General features: G+C 54.2%; 1 protein-coding gene across 3 annotated transcripts in view; it reads left to right on the top strand.

Annotated features, from left to right (window-relative positions):
- Positions 1 to 15,101, top strand: part of ABR (ABR activator of RhoGEF and GTPase) — a 186,652-nt gene that overhangs the window by 126,109 nt on the left and 45,442 nt on the right. For all 3 annotated transcript variants that reach the window (XM_065910848.1, XM_065910849.1, XM_065910850.1), the window contains 6 exons: positions 1,313 to 1,420; positions 4,221 to 4,281; positions 9,787 to 9,839; positions 10,411 to 10,551; positions 12,670 to 12,791; positions 14,331 to 14,496. In XM_065910848.1, coding sequence (XP_065766920.1) covers positions 1,313 to 1,420; positions 4,221 to 4,281; positions 9,787 to 9,839; positions 10,411 to 10,551; positions 12,670 to 12,791; positions 14,331 to 14,496 — 651 coding nt within the window. The remainder of the gene's footprint in view (positions 1 to 1,312; positions 1,421 to 4,220; positions 4,282 to 9,786; positions 9,840 to 10,410; positions 10,552 to 12,669; positions 12,792 to 14,330; positions 14,497 to 15,101) is intronic.

Raw genomic sequence — 15,101 nt, 5'->3', positions numbered from 1 at the left:
ACCTCCATTTGGACTAGCCACATTTTAGGTGCTCAGTATCCATGTGTAGGGCTTCCCTGGTTGCTCAGATGGTAAAGAATCTTCCTGCAGTGCAGGAGACCTGGGTTCGATCCCTGGGTCAGGAAGATCCTCTGGAGAGGGGAATGGCTACCCACTCCAGTATTCTTGCCTGGGAAATTCCATGGACATAGGAGCCTGGCGGGCTACAGTCCATGGGGTTGCAAAGAGTAAGACATGACTAAATGACTAACACTGACTGACAGATTCATGTGCAGCAAGTGGCTCCCGTATTGGACAGTATAGCCCTGGGGTCTGTATGTAGAAGAGGCTTTGCTCGGTAGTAGGCTGAACTGTATGTATTTTCAACTTTATTAGTTACCGACAAATTACTCTCCAAATAATTATACCAATTTACACCACCCACAGGCAGTCTTTAAAAGTTCCTGTTTTCCTACATTCTTTCTGACTCTTAATATCATGGGACTTTTAAATTTTGACCAGATTGATGGATATGAAATAGTATCTCATTGTGGTTCAATTTGAATTTCCACCCTTTGCTCCTCTAAGAGGAAACACACATGCACAACACAGAGAAGGCTTTCCATAAATACATCTGCAGAATTGAATTAATGAAACTTGGTTTCCCCTTTTGCAGTAAGGGCTGATGGCATCGGTTCTGCCTCCCCTAGAAGGCGAGGCTCTGTGTGGTCCTAAGCTGGGGAAAGCATTGTGTTAGGTGCAGACTGACATGGCCGATGTGTAGAGAAGAAGGACCTCTGGCTCCTCGAAGGCTGAGGAGGTGGGGACAGGGACCTGGAGGCCAAGGGAAGTAGGGACTGTGCCTTTAAATGCAGTTCCCCACTCTCAGCATGGGGAGTGGAGCAAGGAGCAGGCCACACGTGCCCACCCCCCTCCCTGTTTCCCCTGCTTCAGCTAATTCTAGGATGTGAAAGACGTGTGAGGCATTAAGGGGCTTCAAACTGTGCAAGACTTTGATGATGCTAAATAAAGCCAAATGCTGCTATGAGCTGAGTTTTAGCAAGCCAACAAAGGCCCTGCCCTGCTCCCCCCAACCCCCTAAACCCCCCTGTTAACCTTATTGGCTGAGCCAGTTTCCATGGAAACTGTGGAGTTCAAAGGGATACTGTAGTATGTTCATCCTGCCTTTTCTCTCTGCTCCCAGCTAGCCATTTGGACTGAGTTAGAGGTTCTGAGTGCTAAGGGAGCTCCAGGTTCTCTGGTTATGCTTTCATCCATTCATTAATCCTTTCTCCCCATCCCACTCCTGCCCTCCTCTCTCTTCTCCCTGCAGGCCAGCCAGCTTGGTGTGTACAAAGCATTTGTGGATAACTATAAAGTTGCTCTGGAGACAGCTGAGAAGTGCAGCCAGTCCAACAACCAGTTCCAGAAGATCTCCGAGGTGGGCAGCTCCCTGCACTGCCACCCCTACAACTCAGGGTTTTGAGGGGCTGGTCAGAGCCTTCCCGACTTAGGGCCTCTCCTCTTCTGCTTGCCCATGAGAAAAATAGTTCTCCTGATGGGTAGCAGCCTGACATTTGCTTTTTTGCCCTTGACATTTTCCTTCTTAATATAAGAATATCGATTTCTATATGATTTTGTTATTTTGTTTTAGGTTATTCTGTATTAGAACAGGGGAAGCAAGAAAAGAAAAAAGGCAGCATTCTCCCACACTGGGGTAACCTTAGGCAAATCAGTTCCCTTCTCTTGGGCTCAGTTCCTCTGCTGTAGAATGAGGTATCTGGATTGGTCCAGCTTACCCCAAGTCTGCTTGACAAGAACCACCTGCACAGTGTTTGAAATGCAGATCTTCAGGCACCTTCCCTGGAGCTTCAATTCAGGAGGTTTGGGGTGGGGCCCAGGAGTCTGTTTTTTTTTTTTTTAAACAAGCTTGCCCAGGTGATTTTTATAATCAGAGAGGCTTGAAGGAGTCTGGACTAGGTGATCCTTTAAGATCCTTGAACTCTCACAGAGAGAGGAAAAGGGCCCCTTATCTGCAGAAGAAGCTCTAGACCCTCTGGCTGGGAATATGCCTGTCTCTCCCTGGGGGGAGTACAGACCCCACTCCATCCTCCTCTACAAGGCAAAGATGTGGCATCCTCTGCCATCAACACTTGTGTCCAGGAAGTGTCCTAGAATTTTTCAGGAGCACAGCCCAGCTTACTCCTTGAGCCAAAAAGATCTCAGGGATACCCCCCCACCCTAAGGCACTGGGTTTACAATCAAAGTTCTCAGCTCCAAGCTCAGAGTAAGAGATTGTCTCGTTCCAAGGAGAGGGAGCTCCTTCTGCAGTTTTGGAAGTCCTGCTTTACAGGCCTCTCTCGATCCTTTGCGTTCTCTCTCAGCTCCAATGCTAGAAAAGTTGGGGAGATACAGGATAGTTTTTGGGAAGCTACTGGGGTGATAAGGGTTATACCCAAGTTTGGAATCAGCCGAGAGGGAACACACGTGTTGGGCAGATGGAGATGAAAGTGTGAGCTTGATTACCCATCAAAGCTGGATTGGAATAACGTGGATGTGGATCTGTAGCCACACTGGCTTTGCTAACACTTCCTTCCACGTTCAAACACATTTCATGGGAGCAGACAAAGAAGAGCTGGGCTCTGTTTTCATCTCCCAAACCCAGGGGTCAGGTGAGTCACCCTCTGCCTGGAAGGATGGAGTGGAGCAAGGGGTAGGAAGGTCCCAGTACGTGGAACAGTGAGGCTGGAGAAAGGGTGGTCCCTATCTGTGTTCGAGTGGCCCTGCCAAGGCTGCCTGGGTGCCCGGGTCATGTACTGTCCAGAGAGTGGGAGAGGGTCTCCTCTTAGCCTGGGCTGACTGCCTGTTCTCTGTTCGCCACCCCCAGCAGCAGCAGCAGAAACCCCTGTGCTCATCGCCACGCGCCCCTCAAAGCCAGCCAGCCCCACAAGGGCAGAGCGAGGCCCGTGGCCGGCTGCCAGTGGCTTCTCACCCTGACTCATGCGCAGTCGCAGTCACTTCCTCCTCGCGCCGCCACTTCATTACTGCAATCAGGCCCTTCTCTGCAGCGGAGTGATTTTGTACCTCTAGGCTGCACTGGAAGCGGGCATGGAGAAAAATCCCCTAAAGCTGGGAATCTAGACACCAGCCAGAGACACAGCCTTGAGAAGCTGAGGAACCTCACTTTTCCCCACCCCCATGCCCCAGGCTCATCCCTGGGGGTTTTCTCTGTCTAGAAACAGCTTGAGGCAGGAGTAGCAAGTGTAGAGCGCCCGCTGCCTGGGCATTTCCTCCCAGGCAGAGCAGACAGCATCACCTGGTACCTGACCTTGGCCTCACCTCACACCCGCCTTCCTGCTGACAGTCCCCTGGGAGCCCCCACTCCATGTACTCAGTCTTCCAAGGCGGGGATTGCGTTACAACTCCAGTTACAGGTCACACTGGTCCACTGGCAAAGGCCCGGAGCTGGAACCTCTGTCCTGAAGGCAGATGAGAGAGGTTAGGATCAGACAAGCCATCCCTGGTGTCTGTTGCCAGCACCCCCTGTCACTTTGTGTGGCATCCAGGAAGGGTGTTGCTATTTCCTTCCTGGCAGTCTGTGGGCTCGGAGGTCCAGCCCAGGCACAGTAGGTGGGGAGTGCAACCGGGACTGGTGGCTGGGTGAGTCCCTCTCGGTATGGGTGATGCAGAGGTCGGACTGCCCTGCACACCTCTCAGCCCCAGGTGCACCGTGCACCACTTCCCTGCTGCCCCCTATAAAGGCGTGTGGGACCCCGTCTCCTTCTCTCCAGGGCTGCTCATGCCCAAAGACCAGCTGCTATGCTGGTGTCTGTCCACTGAAACCCTGTGTGCCCTGAGCTGCTGTGCAATGGTGGCTGCTGCTGGGGGTTGGGAAAGGCTGGTCCCATTCTTGCTCATCCTCTGAAGGCCCTCCTAGTCACTGAGGAGGGGCTTTAGGGGACAGGCCTGAGGAGCACCGACCATGATCACAGTCCTCTCTGGTCCCCAGAACCCCTCCTTTCTGCCTGCATCAGCCACTGGACCCCAGGAGGCTCCAGGAGCTGACGGGTGTGGCCCAGGGGGTCTGGAGTCAGAGAGGCAGAAGTTAGTCTTTGTCTCTTTGCTCCTGTTTGCACCCCTGGGTCTCAGAGCCCTGCTTCCTGCTGCATTCACCACGGGGAATGGGGAGGCCAGGGGTGGGGCTGGGCCCGGTAGAGTGATTCCGCTCCTCTCTTTGGCAGGAACTCAAGGTGAAAGGTCCCAAGGACTCCAGGGACAGCCACACGTCAGTCACTATGGAAGGTACTATGGGGAAGGGGTTGGATTAACAGTCATCTTCCTTTGTCTGGCTTTGTGCCCTGCTTGTTGTAGGTGTGTGCACACGTACTCGCACGCGCGCGTGTGTGAGAGTGTGTGTGTGAGTGTGTGTGTGTGAGCGCGTGCACGCGAGGAGGAATCCAGTCTCTGTCCCCAGGCAGCTGGCCAGCTACAAACGTGCTCCTCCTTAGGATGCCAGCAGGCGCCTCGCTCCCCTCCTCCTCCCCGCTCCACGCGCGCCGCCCTCCCTCCCCTCCCCCTGGCTAGAGGCGCACTCAGAAGCGGCTGCTTGGTTCTGGAGGCTGTGCAGCGGCAGCCGAGAAGGTGGCTGAGTGGCCGGGCCGCTGAGGGGAGCCGGGGAGCCCGGAGCGATGGCCGCACGCTCCGGCCACGGGGACGCAGGCTGCCATGGAAATACTTCTCATCATTCGCTTCTGCTGTAACTGCACCTATGGTAACCCAGGCCCCCTCTCGCGGGAGGTGGGGGTGTCCTCCCACCTCGGGGCGGCTGGAGGGGGTGGGGGCTGGAGGGGGCAGAATCGTGGCCGGCAAGGTTTGGAGCAGGGGGAGGGGCAGCAGGGCAGGGAACAAGTGGCTGGACATGTGTTAACCCCCCGGCCCGGCCAGCTTCCAGCCTGGAGTTGAACTCTGGGGGCTGCTCCAGGCAGGGGGGCTTGGAAATGGGAGGACCGGGCTAGGAGGGGCTAGGCTCCTCTGAGGATCTCTGGGGGAATTCGTGGCTCAGCTCGAGAGGCTGGGAACAACTTCCTGGAGAGGCTGTCAAGGAGAAAAAGTGACAAGGCTGCATAGGCAGGGGTGGCCATCCCGGGGCTGGAGAGGGGTCGGCACGGGCCGATTGGAGAGGGCCGGATGGTCCAGATGGCAGCGCCTTGGACCTGGAGGGTGCCAGCCCCGGCTGGAGGGAGAAGTTGGGAGTCTCTTTGTTTCGGGCGAGAGGAGAGGATGGTGAGCGGCCAGGGTATTGTGTGCTCCGAGCACACACGCTGCCTTGGCTCTCTCCTCTGTGAACAGGCGACGGGAGAACGTGGATATGGTTGGGAGCAGGAAGGAATTGGGTTGCCCCCAGTGGGTTCATTCCTAACCACTGGAGACCCTCGAGCTGAGGTCTTGTCACCTAGTGCAGAAGGTCGGCAGTGAGTGCTGGTGGGAGAAGGGGGCGTGGCAGGTTGCTGCTTTGTGAAGGTCACACCCCCACCGTACAATGGGTGGGGGGCTGGGGGCAGATGGAGCATCCTCTGCAGCCCCCTCGGGGACAGGGGTCCTGAGACAGGTGTGTGCTGCCACCCAGGTTCTCGCTCAGAGGAGGCTGGCACCAGCCTAGGCGAAGAGGTGTCCGGAAGCCAGCAGGCCCCGCCTTCCAGGGCAAGAGGTACCCTCGGGATGACCCAGGCTGCCTTTGGCAGGGGCATAAGGGTCAAGTGATGCCCCCGGCCTGCTGCTCTGGGCCCCTGGAGCAGGCGGCTGGTTTCAGGACCGTCTTCCCTCCCACCAGGCAGGCGTTTTGTCTCAGCTCCTCTCAGTCACTTTGCTTTCATGTCTCCGTGGTAACCTGGAGCTCCTTGTCGAAGGCTGAACAGAGGGGGGCGGCAGCTTGCCGGAGGAGCGATGCTGAGGTTTTCCGGGCTCTTCCCTGCGACCTCTGTGCACGATCAGCTGTCCCCTCCCCTTCTTAGATGTCCTGTGTAGAAGACTGCTCATGATGGAGAGAGACCCTGAGGTCGCCCCTCTCTGACTGTCCCAGCAGGACAGCGGGGGGAGCACTAGTCAGCGGGCAGAGGCTGCCCTGGGCCCCACCCCTCGGCTCAGATCCTGACGGTCTGGACTTGAAGCTGGGCTGGTTGAAGATCGGAGGGGAAATGCCCTTCTCGGTCTGGCCCGGGAGTTGGTCACATCTCCACTCTGCCTTTCTGAAGAGGAAATGGTTGGCCCTTTGCTTCCTCTTTCTTCCCCGAAAGGAAGCTTAGTTTTAGTGAAACAGGCCTGGGACCCGAAGTTCAGGGTTCCTTCCGTCCCTGAGATGAAGTCAGCTTCAAAGTGTGAGGGGTCAGGTGCGAAGGGGCCCTTACTGACCACACTGTTTGAACCTTCTCAGCCCCTCCAAAGGGTGCTGGTCTGAGGTCCCAGGGAAGCTGAGTGACTTAGGGCTCACTCTGAGCTTGCCTCGTAGCTCAGTCAGTATAGAATCCGCCTGCAATGCAGGAGACCTGGCTTTGACTCCTGGGTCAGGAAGATCCTCTGGAGAAGGAAGTGGCAACCCACTCTCCAGTACTCGTGCCTGAGAAATCCCATGAACAGAGGAGCCTGGCGGGCTACAATTCATGGGGTCGTAAGAGTCGGACGGGACCTAGCAACTAAACCACCACCACTGCAGTGGTCTGCCTTAGTGGTTATGTACCGAATGTCCACTCTCCAGGGCTCCATGCCAAACATGGTTGGGGGGGAGGGGTGGGAGGCGAAGGAAGTCTGACTCAGGCCCCTAAGGAGGGGGCTCACCTTGGCAACAAGAGAGGCCAGCTCATCCACTTCTTGATGAATCTTTCCCAGAACCCTCTCAAGGACCACTGAGCTTCTGCTGGTGCTGCCCTCCCCCATGGAGGGGCATAGCTCAAAGTTAAGGAGTACTGGTAGACCTACATTCAAAACCCAGCTGCCCCTTACAGCTTTGTGATTGTGAGCAAGTTACATCACACTTCTTTGTACCTTGGAAAATTTTCTGCATGTGTAAAATAGGACTAGTGATCATTGCTTTCCTTTTTTTTAAAAAAAAAGTATATTTATTCCTTTATTTAGTTATGTGGCTGTGCCAGGTCTTAGTTGTGGCACATAGGATCTTTCAGTGTGATATGTGGGATCTAGTTCCCTGACCAGGGGTTGAACCCGGGGCCCCATGTATTGGGAGCGTGGAGTCTTAGCCACTGGACCACTAGGACAGTCCCTTCCTTTTTTAATTAAAAGGAAATAGCACATGTAAAACAGTGCCATTGGACACAGAGTAAAGTACTCAGCAAGCTAGAGAGAGGCCCACCTTGCACAGGTCATGGTTTGTCCTTTAGGCACTGTGAATGTTGGTTGGGAAAGTCCTGATTGGGGAAGGCTTTTAGGAGGAGGGGGAGAGACGGGCGTTGCAACTTGGTGAATGGTGTGTGCCCCAGAAATGGGAACCACACATTGAGGAGCAGGCAGAGCGGGGGAAGCAGAGGCAGGGAGCAGTTGTATGGGGGGGGGTAGGTGGGCTGTGCACTCTGCATTCTCAGGGGAAGCAGGTGCGGGGGGCGCGGGGAGCATGCCCATCACGGCTGCCCTGGTTCCCTCCATATCTGACCTCGGCCCTGGGGCCCTGTCCTTGCTCTTGGCTTCTCCCCACCTTCTTCCCAGCTGCCCCTCCCCAACCTGGGGCTGATGCATTAGGACTCATTCCATGACCACAATCAAGTGGACTCTTGAGGTGACTCGAGGCATATTAATAACCCCTCTGAAACCCAACCCGCCATTTGTGCAGACCTCTGAGCTTAGTCAGAAACCTCTTCCTCCTGGGACCCAGCAGAGGGATGGAGGGGGCTGACACTGCAGTATCAACTTTCTCTGGGCGGGAACTCGAGGGCCCACCCTGGCTGGTGTCTGCTGAACTTGCACTTTCTCTGGGTCTCTGGGATTCTCAGAGAGTGACTTCCCCCTGCCCTGCAGATGGGCTGAGCCACAGGTGGGTACCGTAGACCACGGGTCCCCAACCTCCAGGATCTCATGGCTGATGATCTGAGGTGGAGCTGATGTAATAATAATAATAAATCAGAGGGCACAATAAATGCAATGCACTTAAATTACCTTGAAACCATGCCCCTCTTCCTGATCCATGGAAAGATTGTCTTCCAGCAAACCAGTTCCTGGTGCCAAAAAGGTTGGGGACTGCTGCCCCAGACAGCCTCAGAATTTGCCCCTCCTGGGCTGGTGACTGATCTGTAACCTCATTGTCCCAGGAGAGGCCAACCTGATCTTGTCCATTCTAGCTCCCATAGCCCTTGGACAGGGAGGGGTTCTAGAAGTTGCTAGACTAAGAAAGGGCTGCAAATAAATCATGGGAGGTGTGTTTCAATGAAGCAGTGGTTTTCAACCGTTATGACATCTCAGAATCCACAAAGGAGCTTTGTAAAAATGCTGATGCCTGGGTTCTGCCCAGCAGAGCCTGCTGTTTAGCTGATGGGAGAGGGAGAAAGAGGCATCTGAATCTTTTGAGAGTTCCCCACTGATTCTGACGGGCAGCCAAGCAAAGCCAGCAGATGAGGCTCAGGGCACACCGCTGAGACTGCATCTTCTCCGTAGCCAGCAGATTGTTTCCCAAAGTGACCATTTAGCAATGCACAGGGTATTAATATCCAGGGCCTTGGGGAACTCTTTGGTTTGGGGGCTGGCTGGGACATGAATGTCAGCCCTGGTACCTGTCCCAGCCTGATCCCATGGGACACTCACTCTGGTCCTCCTCCCCAGACCAGCATCCTGCCTCTTACTGCTCCTACAGCAGGGGGACAGAGGTCATGACCCCGTGGGCAGAGGTGTCGAGGTGCAGGACCGGAGCTGATCCACCCAGGCTGGGAGGGGCAGGACGCAGCTGCCCGCAGGAGCTTTGTTCGGAAGTGTTGGTCAGCCAGCTGCCGCCTTCACCTGTTCCCTTGAATCCTGGCGATCCTCATTTGGTGTCCTGGTCTCTGAAGTGTGTGGCCCGTGGTGTGTGTGGGGGGATTCTTGCTGAGCTTGCATTTTCCCAGCCTCTTCAGGGGCTCTCTGACTCGAAGCCCCACCTGAATTCCTTTTGGAAATCTTTACCCCATCAGCTGACACTTGAGAACAGAGCCTTTCTGTGGCCATCAGGCATGCCTCCCTGGTCCTCAGCCAGGAGGGCATTAAGGGCATGATCAGGGGTCTTCCTCGTGGAGACGAGGTCAGCTGTGTGGGTCAGAACGAAGCATGATGTTCCCAGCTGGCGGGGCCAGGCCTTGGACCAGAGGGATGTGAGAATGATGGGGTATGGGGACAGCTCCCTCCCTGGGAAAACAGTGTCTCCTTCCTGCAATCTGGGGTCCTGGGTGTGACCTCCACTGTCCCAGAGCTGTTAGGGGTAAGGCTGTGTGATTTCAGCAGAGGGTCCAGAGGAGCATCTGTGTCTGCTATGAGCCTGGTCAGGCAGGGACAGGCCTGGGGGACAAATAGCCCTTCAAGAAATCATGTCTAGTGGGAGACAAGATGAGGTGGGTGGGAGGGGGCTGGGGTCACCAGAGCCGTGTGTCTGTCTTTGGTGTTGTCTGGCCTGTCTGGGGTGAGAATGCAGGCGTGGTTGCTGTGGAATCCACTTTGGCCTCCTGTGAGTGGACGTCCATGCAGGGGAGGGAGGCGGCTCGGGGCCCAGGCTGGCCCCTCGGGTCTCAGACTGCTCCCTGTCTTTCATCTGACCTGGCCCTGTTCCTGCTTCCCCTCCAGCTCTGCTCTACAAGCCCATTGACCGAGTCACCAGGAGCACCCTGGTCCTACACGTGAGTGTCTCCCCGCCGAGTGGCCAGGGAGGGCTCAGGAGTGGGTGGGAGATTGAGCCCAGGGTGCAGGAGCGCTGGAGTCATGACAACAGCCCATGCGGGGAGCTGGGCAGAGGGTCCCTGGGCCCTGACTGCACCTGCCTGGCCTGTGGTGACCATGCTGATGGGCCCAGGGCCTAAAAATAGCTTGGCCACTAGGCTTGACTTTTGGCCAAATGCTCCCTGGGAGGCAGGCACTTCCTGCCTCCTCATTCCTCGCCTGGTCTCCAGTGTCCTTGGAGCAGCTGTAGGGTAAGTGGGGGGTGTCTCTCCCAGCTGCTTGGTGAGAGGAGACTCCACCTGGTCTGCACCACCAGGGAGAAGAATCATCACTGCAGCGGTAATAAAGGCGCACCATGCCCCGCTGCTCTGACCCTAAGTCTTAGTTCAGCGTTGGCAGGCATGACCAAGTTAGAGTAAGGGTCCCTAGCTGCCCCCCTTGGAATTCCTTCAGTGAGGACTGAGTTCTCCCCACTGTCTTCTCGCTGAGCCCCAGCCCCGCTCCCCCGTCTCACCACCCCATCCTTCCCAGGACCTGCTGAAGCACACGCCTGTGGACCACCCAGACTACCCGCTGCTACAGGACGCCCTCCGCATCTCCCAGAACTTCCTGTCCAGCATCAATGAGGACATCGACCCCCGCCGGACTGCAGTCACAACCCCCAAGGGGGAGGTGAGCTCAGGACCCAGCGGGGCTCGGCCCCCAGGGTGAGGAGGGTGCCCGGCACCATTCCTGCTCTCCTGCACACACGGCACCACCGCACGATGCCCGGTGACTCTCCAACCCTGAACGCCCAGTCCCAGCCAAGGACAGGCCTTCGGGTCCTGGGCCAACAGCTTAAGGTCCAGCATCTCATTAATCTTCATAATAGTCCACAGAGGCAGATGAGGAAACTGGGGCCTGGAGAGTCTCTCTAGGTCTCCTGCACAGGTCTCTTGGCTATCAGTGTTGGAACTGGACCCTTTAGCTCGGGGTCCCTGACCTCTGGGCTGCGGACTGGTACCTCCTATCAGATCATCAGCAGCATTAGACTAGAAATAAAGTGCACAGTAAATGTAATGTGCCTGAATCATCCCGAAACCATCCCGCTCATCCTTAGTTTGTGGAAAAAATTGTCTTCCACGAAATCAGTCCCTGGTGCCGAAAAGATTGGGGACTGCAGCTATAGCTGGGGTATTCTGTCAGCAAGCCTCAGGCACTGACCCCCGCACCAGGGCTCTTTCTGTCTCATTCTTGAATGCAGCCACCTCCTCTGGGCAGCATGATGTCCTCAGGGTCCCCTGGAAGATAATGGCTCAGGCTGAGGGAGCTGGGAGAGTCAGGGAGAAGAGGCTGAAGCTGCCAGGTGACTGAACTGTCCCAGGTGGGCACCTGGATGTGGCTAGCAGCTCCAGTTCCTTGGGGGCCCTTTTTGCTGGAGGAGTGGGGGGTGCCTCAGCGAGGGGAAGCAATTTGAAGAATCAGAGGGACAGTTAGCCACGTGGGTCAGCAGCCTGACCCACACATGGAGCTTCCTGTCCAGGAGAGGTAATTAAGTGGCGTTCAGGAGTGAAGGCTGGCTGCCTTTCTGCTCCTTTGTAGTGTTTATGAGGTTTCAGTGTCCTCTGGGGAGGGAAGTAACGAGGGACGGGTTCTGGGGATTGGCTAATGGGACCAGAGCACTGTCCCTACATGCAGCTCCCAGCTCCGGTTTGCAGACTCTGGAATGTCACCGGTTGGTTTGACTGGGGATGTCTGAGAGATCTCCAGAGGCCCTCGAGCACGACCAGTTTGGGATCATTTTAATAGTGTGCTTTCTACGTGCTCACCTACATACATAGCATATATAGGTCACACAGAGAAGCCTGAGACAGACCGTGACAGCCCCGCAGAGGCCCGCTGGCCCAGGGTGGCGGGGAGGAGGCTCTGGAAGTTATATGTGAAGCGAAATGCTCCAGGCCAGCCAGAGCCCAGGGTAGAGACAGCTGTAGGATCCCCAGGACACTGCGACAGCCCCACGGAGGGAAGCCTAGGGTCCCCCATCCATCTGCCTGAGGCGGGTTGCAGAACCCACTCAGAGGCCTGAGTGGTTTTGCAAATCGAAGTTCAGCTGAAACAAGGTCAACATCTTAGGCAGAGTTAGGGAGGTGTTTCTAGGGTGGAGGTGGGGGGTATTTATGACCCAGGGTGGGTCCATCCAGGGGTGAGCTGTTGAGGGCTGCAGAGAAATGGAAAGCTACCACATGTGGATCATATATTACATGCTAGGCACTATATTGACTGTTGTAGATATACCATGATGTTTATGCTATGGGGGCCAATGTCATTATCCCCATTTTATAGATGCTAAGACTGAGGCTCAGAGAAGTAAGGGAACTTACCCCCAAGATCTCAGCCAGGAAGGGGCAGAGTCTGGATTCAAGCCCGTGTTAGATTAGGTGTTAGGTATGAGCTCAGTCATGTCCGACTCTTTGCAACCCTATGGACTGTAGCCCACCAGGCTCCTCTGTCCATGGAATTTTCCAGGCAATACTAGAGCTGGTTGCCATTTCCCACTCCAGGGGATCTTCCTGACCCAGGGATCAAACCTGCATCTCTTGCGTCTGCTGCATTGGCAGGTGGATTCTTTACCACTGCACCACCTGGGAATCCCCAGGCCCTTGTGCCTGACCCCAAAGCCAGTGCTGCCAACCACCGGCACTAGGTCCCTCCCTGGAGCCCCAGCCCCACGCCCACAGCTGGATGGGTGCGGGCTGGGCCCTGGGCTGACTCCCCCTGAGCAGGCGGGGGTGGGTGTGCCATCTCTTTCAGACGCGGCAACTGGTGAAGGACGGCTTCCTGGTGGAAGTGTCGGAGAGCTCCCGGAAGCTGCGGCACGTCTTCCTCTTCACCGACGTCCTCCTGTGCGCCAAGCTAAAGAAGGCATCAGCGGGGTGAGTGTGCAGGAGGGTTGGTGGGCGGGGAGAACTAGACCCCGCCCCCCGGTGGAGCCCGTCAGCAGCCCGGGGCCACCTGCATTTCTTTCCCCCTTTTTAAAAACAGATTAATTAATTTTATGTTACTTCATAGCCTTTTTCTAAAAATAAATCATGGTTTTAATTATAAATATAATACAACCAAATTACAGGGGGTGGGAAATAAACCCTGTCACCCACCCGAACATAAGCATCAGTCTCCTGCGGCTATATTTCCTTCCAGTTTTTTTTTAAATGTTCTTATGTTTTTTCATATACTTGTAATCAGAGTGAATACCCAATTTGGGGCTCTGCTTTTTCCATTTCACGTCATAAGCATTTTCCCTGTTGCTGCCTAATCTTCATAATCATCATTTTACTTTCCTGCATGATGTTACAAGTGGGTATGCCATAATTTACTTAAGCATTCTCCTTTTATTAGACATCTCTAAATTTTTGCTAACTGCAATTCAGTGAATATTCATTAAATCTGATGCTACCATTTATTGAGTGCTTATGCCATGCCAGGTGCCATGACAAATGTTTTGAATATATTATTTCTAATCTCCCCAGTGACTTTACAAAGTAGGTATTATTATCCCCATCTCACAGATGAGAGAAAAGGCTTAGAAAAGTGAAATAAGTTGCCCAAGGTCATACAACTAAAGCAGAGGAGGAAGGATTTGAACCTTAATTGGACTTGAAAGCTTCTTTTGAGCTCCATCTCTGTACCCAGTGACTAGAGTGTCTCTGTTACAAGCAGAAAAGGTTCTTCAGTATGTATTCCTACGATCTTCCATCTTTATTTTCTTACCACCTACGGTGTGCTGAGGGGGGCAAGCCACAGGCTTAATGTTGCAGGGAGGTACAAAACGAAGTCCTGGGGAAAGTGAAAGAAGGAGAGGTTATTATGAGTTTCAGTAGAGGGGATTACGTTTGAGATGATTCTAAAGCAGAGGTGATGGTCGTAAGCATACATACCTCTGCCTTAAGTCCTTTGCCCAGGGCAGACATTACTAGTGGACCACAGCACTATTTCTCGTTGGACTTGGACATGGCTTTATAATCCTCAACTCATTATCCCTCAACTCATTACCCCATGTGACTTCTGTTGATAAGAGGTGGCATTCAAAATTGCATCTGTATTGTATCTCTAGCTAAGAAGATAAAGAATGTAAGTTATGTTTAGACAGGCTGGAAGGGAAGGAAGAGTTGGATGGGGAATAGGAGAGACCACTCTTGCTCAGACACTAGAGGTTTGGGCTGCTTAAGAATGTCAGTCATTCTGGGCCAGAAGAATGGCAGGAGCGAGATCCAGAGCCCTTACCGCTGCCTGACCTTAGAGCCTGACTATCGTTATTCCATGAACGTTTCCTGATCAGGCTCCTCAGGGCAGGGATCATTCTTGCCTGTGACGAGTTCTCAGTAAACCCCTCTCGGGTGGTCTTTGGTTCCGGCGATTCCGGCCTGAAGATCCAGTTCCTCTGTGGCTCACATCTCCCCCTGACCTGTTTGCAGGAAGCACCAGCAATATGACTGCAAATGGTACATCCCCCTGGCTGACCTAGTGTTTCCATCCCCTGAGGAGTCTGAAGCCAGTCCCCAGGTGCACCCCTTCCCCGACCACGAGCTGGAGGACATGAAAATGAAGATCTCTGCCCTTAAGAGTGAAATCCAGAAGGAGGTGAGCAGAGCCTGGCATCATCTGGGGCTGAGAAGTTGGCTCTTTTCATTGTGGACCTTTGAATTGGGTGTGCCAGGGAAATGGAGGAAGGAGAAGTGATAAAATTTGGGAGTCTGACAAGGGAGGCAGGATGTAAGAGAGGAAGGCCTTTCTTTACAATCTTCAAGATAACATGTCTGACCATGACGATGAGCACTGGGCAGATAGAGGGCGGCAGGCCAAGGAGTCAGTGCTCAGAATTTAGTGGGGTTAATTATGGGAAGTTTCCTGGGGAACAGTGTATGCCAAACACTGCAAAAGCAAGAGGAGAAAAAGTCCTTCTTAAGGAAAAGGATGTATGAGAAGGGAAGGGCCTGGGAGTCTCCTGAGAAATTGACAGATCGAGTAGGCAAATAAGTAAACAGAGGCGGGCCTTAAAGACCACTTGGTCTAAAAATGCACAGAAACTTGTATCCTGATAGAAAGCTGAGATTCTGTCAAACACACATGGAACATTTACAGATAATTTATCATGTAGTAGGCTGCATTTTGTTGTTGTTCAGTTGCTAAGTTCATGTCCAACTCTTTGTGATCCCATGGACTGCAGCACACCTGGCTTCCCTGTC

The sequence above is a fragment of the Muntiacus reevesi genome, chromosome 18 (assembly GCF_963930625.1).
Source record: "Muntiacus reevesi chromosome 18, mMunRee1.1, whole genome shotgun sequence".
Lineage (NCBI taxonomy): Eukaryota > Metazoa > Chordata > Mammalia > Artiodactyla > Cervidae > Muntiacus > Muntiacus reevesi.
Note: the sequence above shows the minus strand (reverse complement) of the source record. Positions and strands in the feature narration are given on the sequence as shown.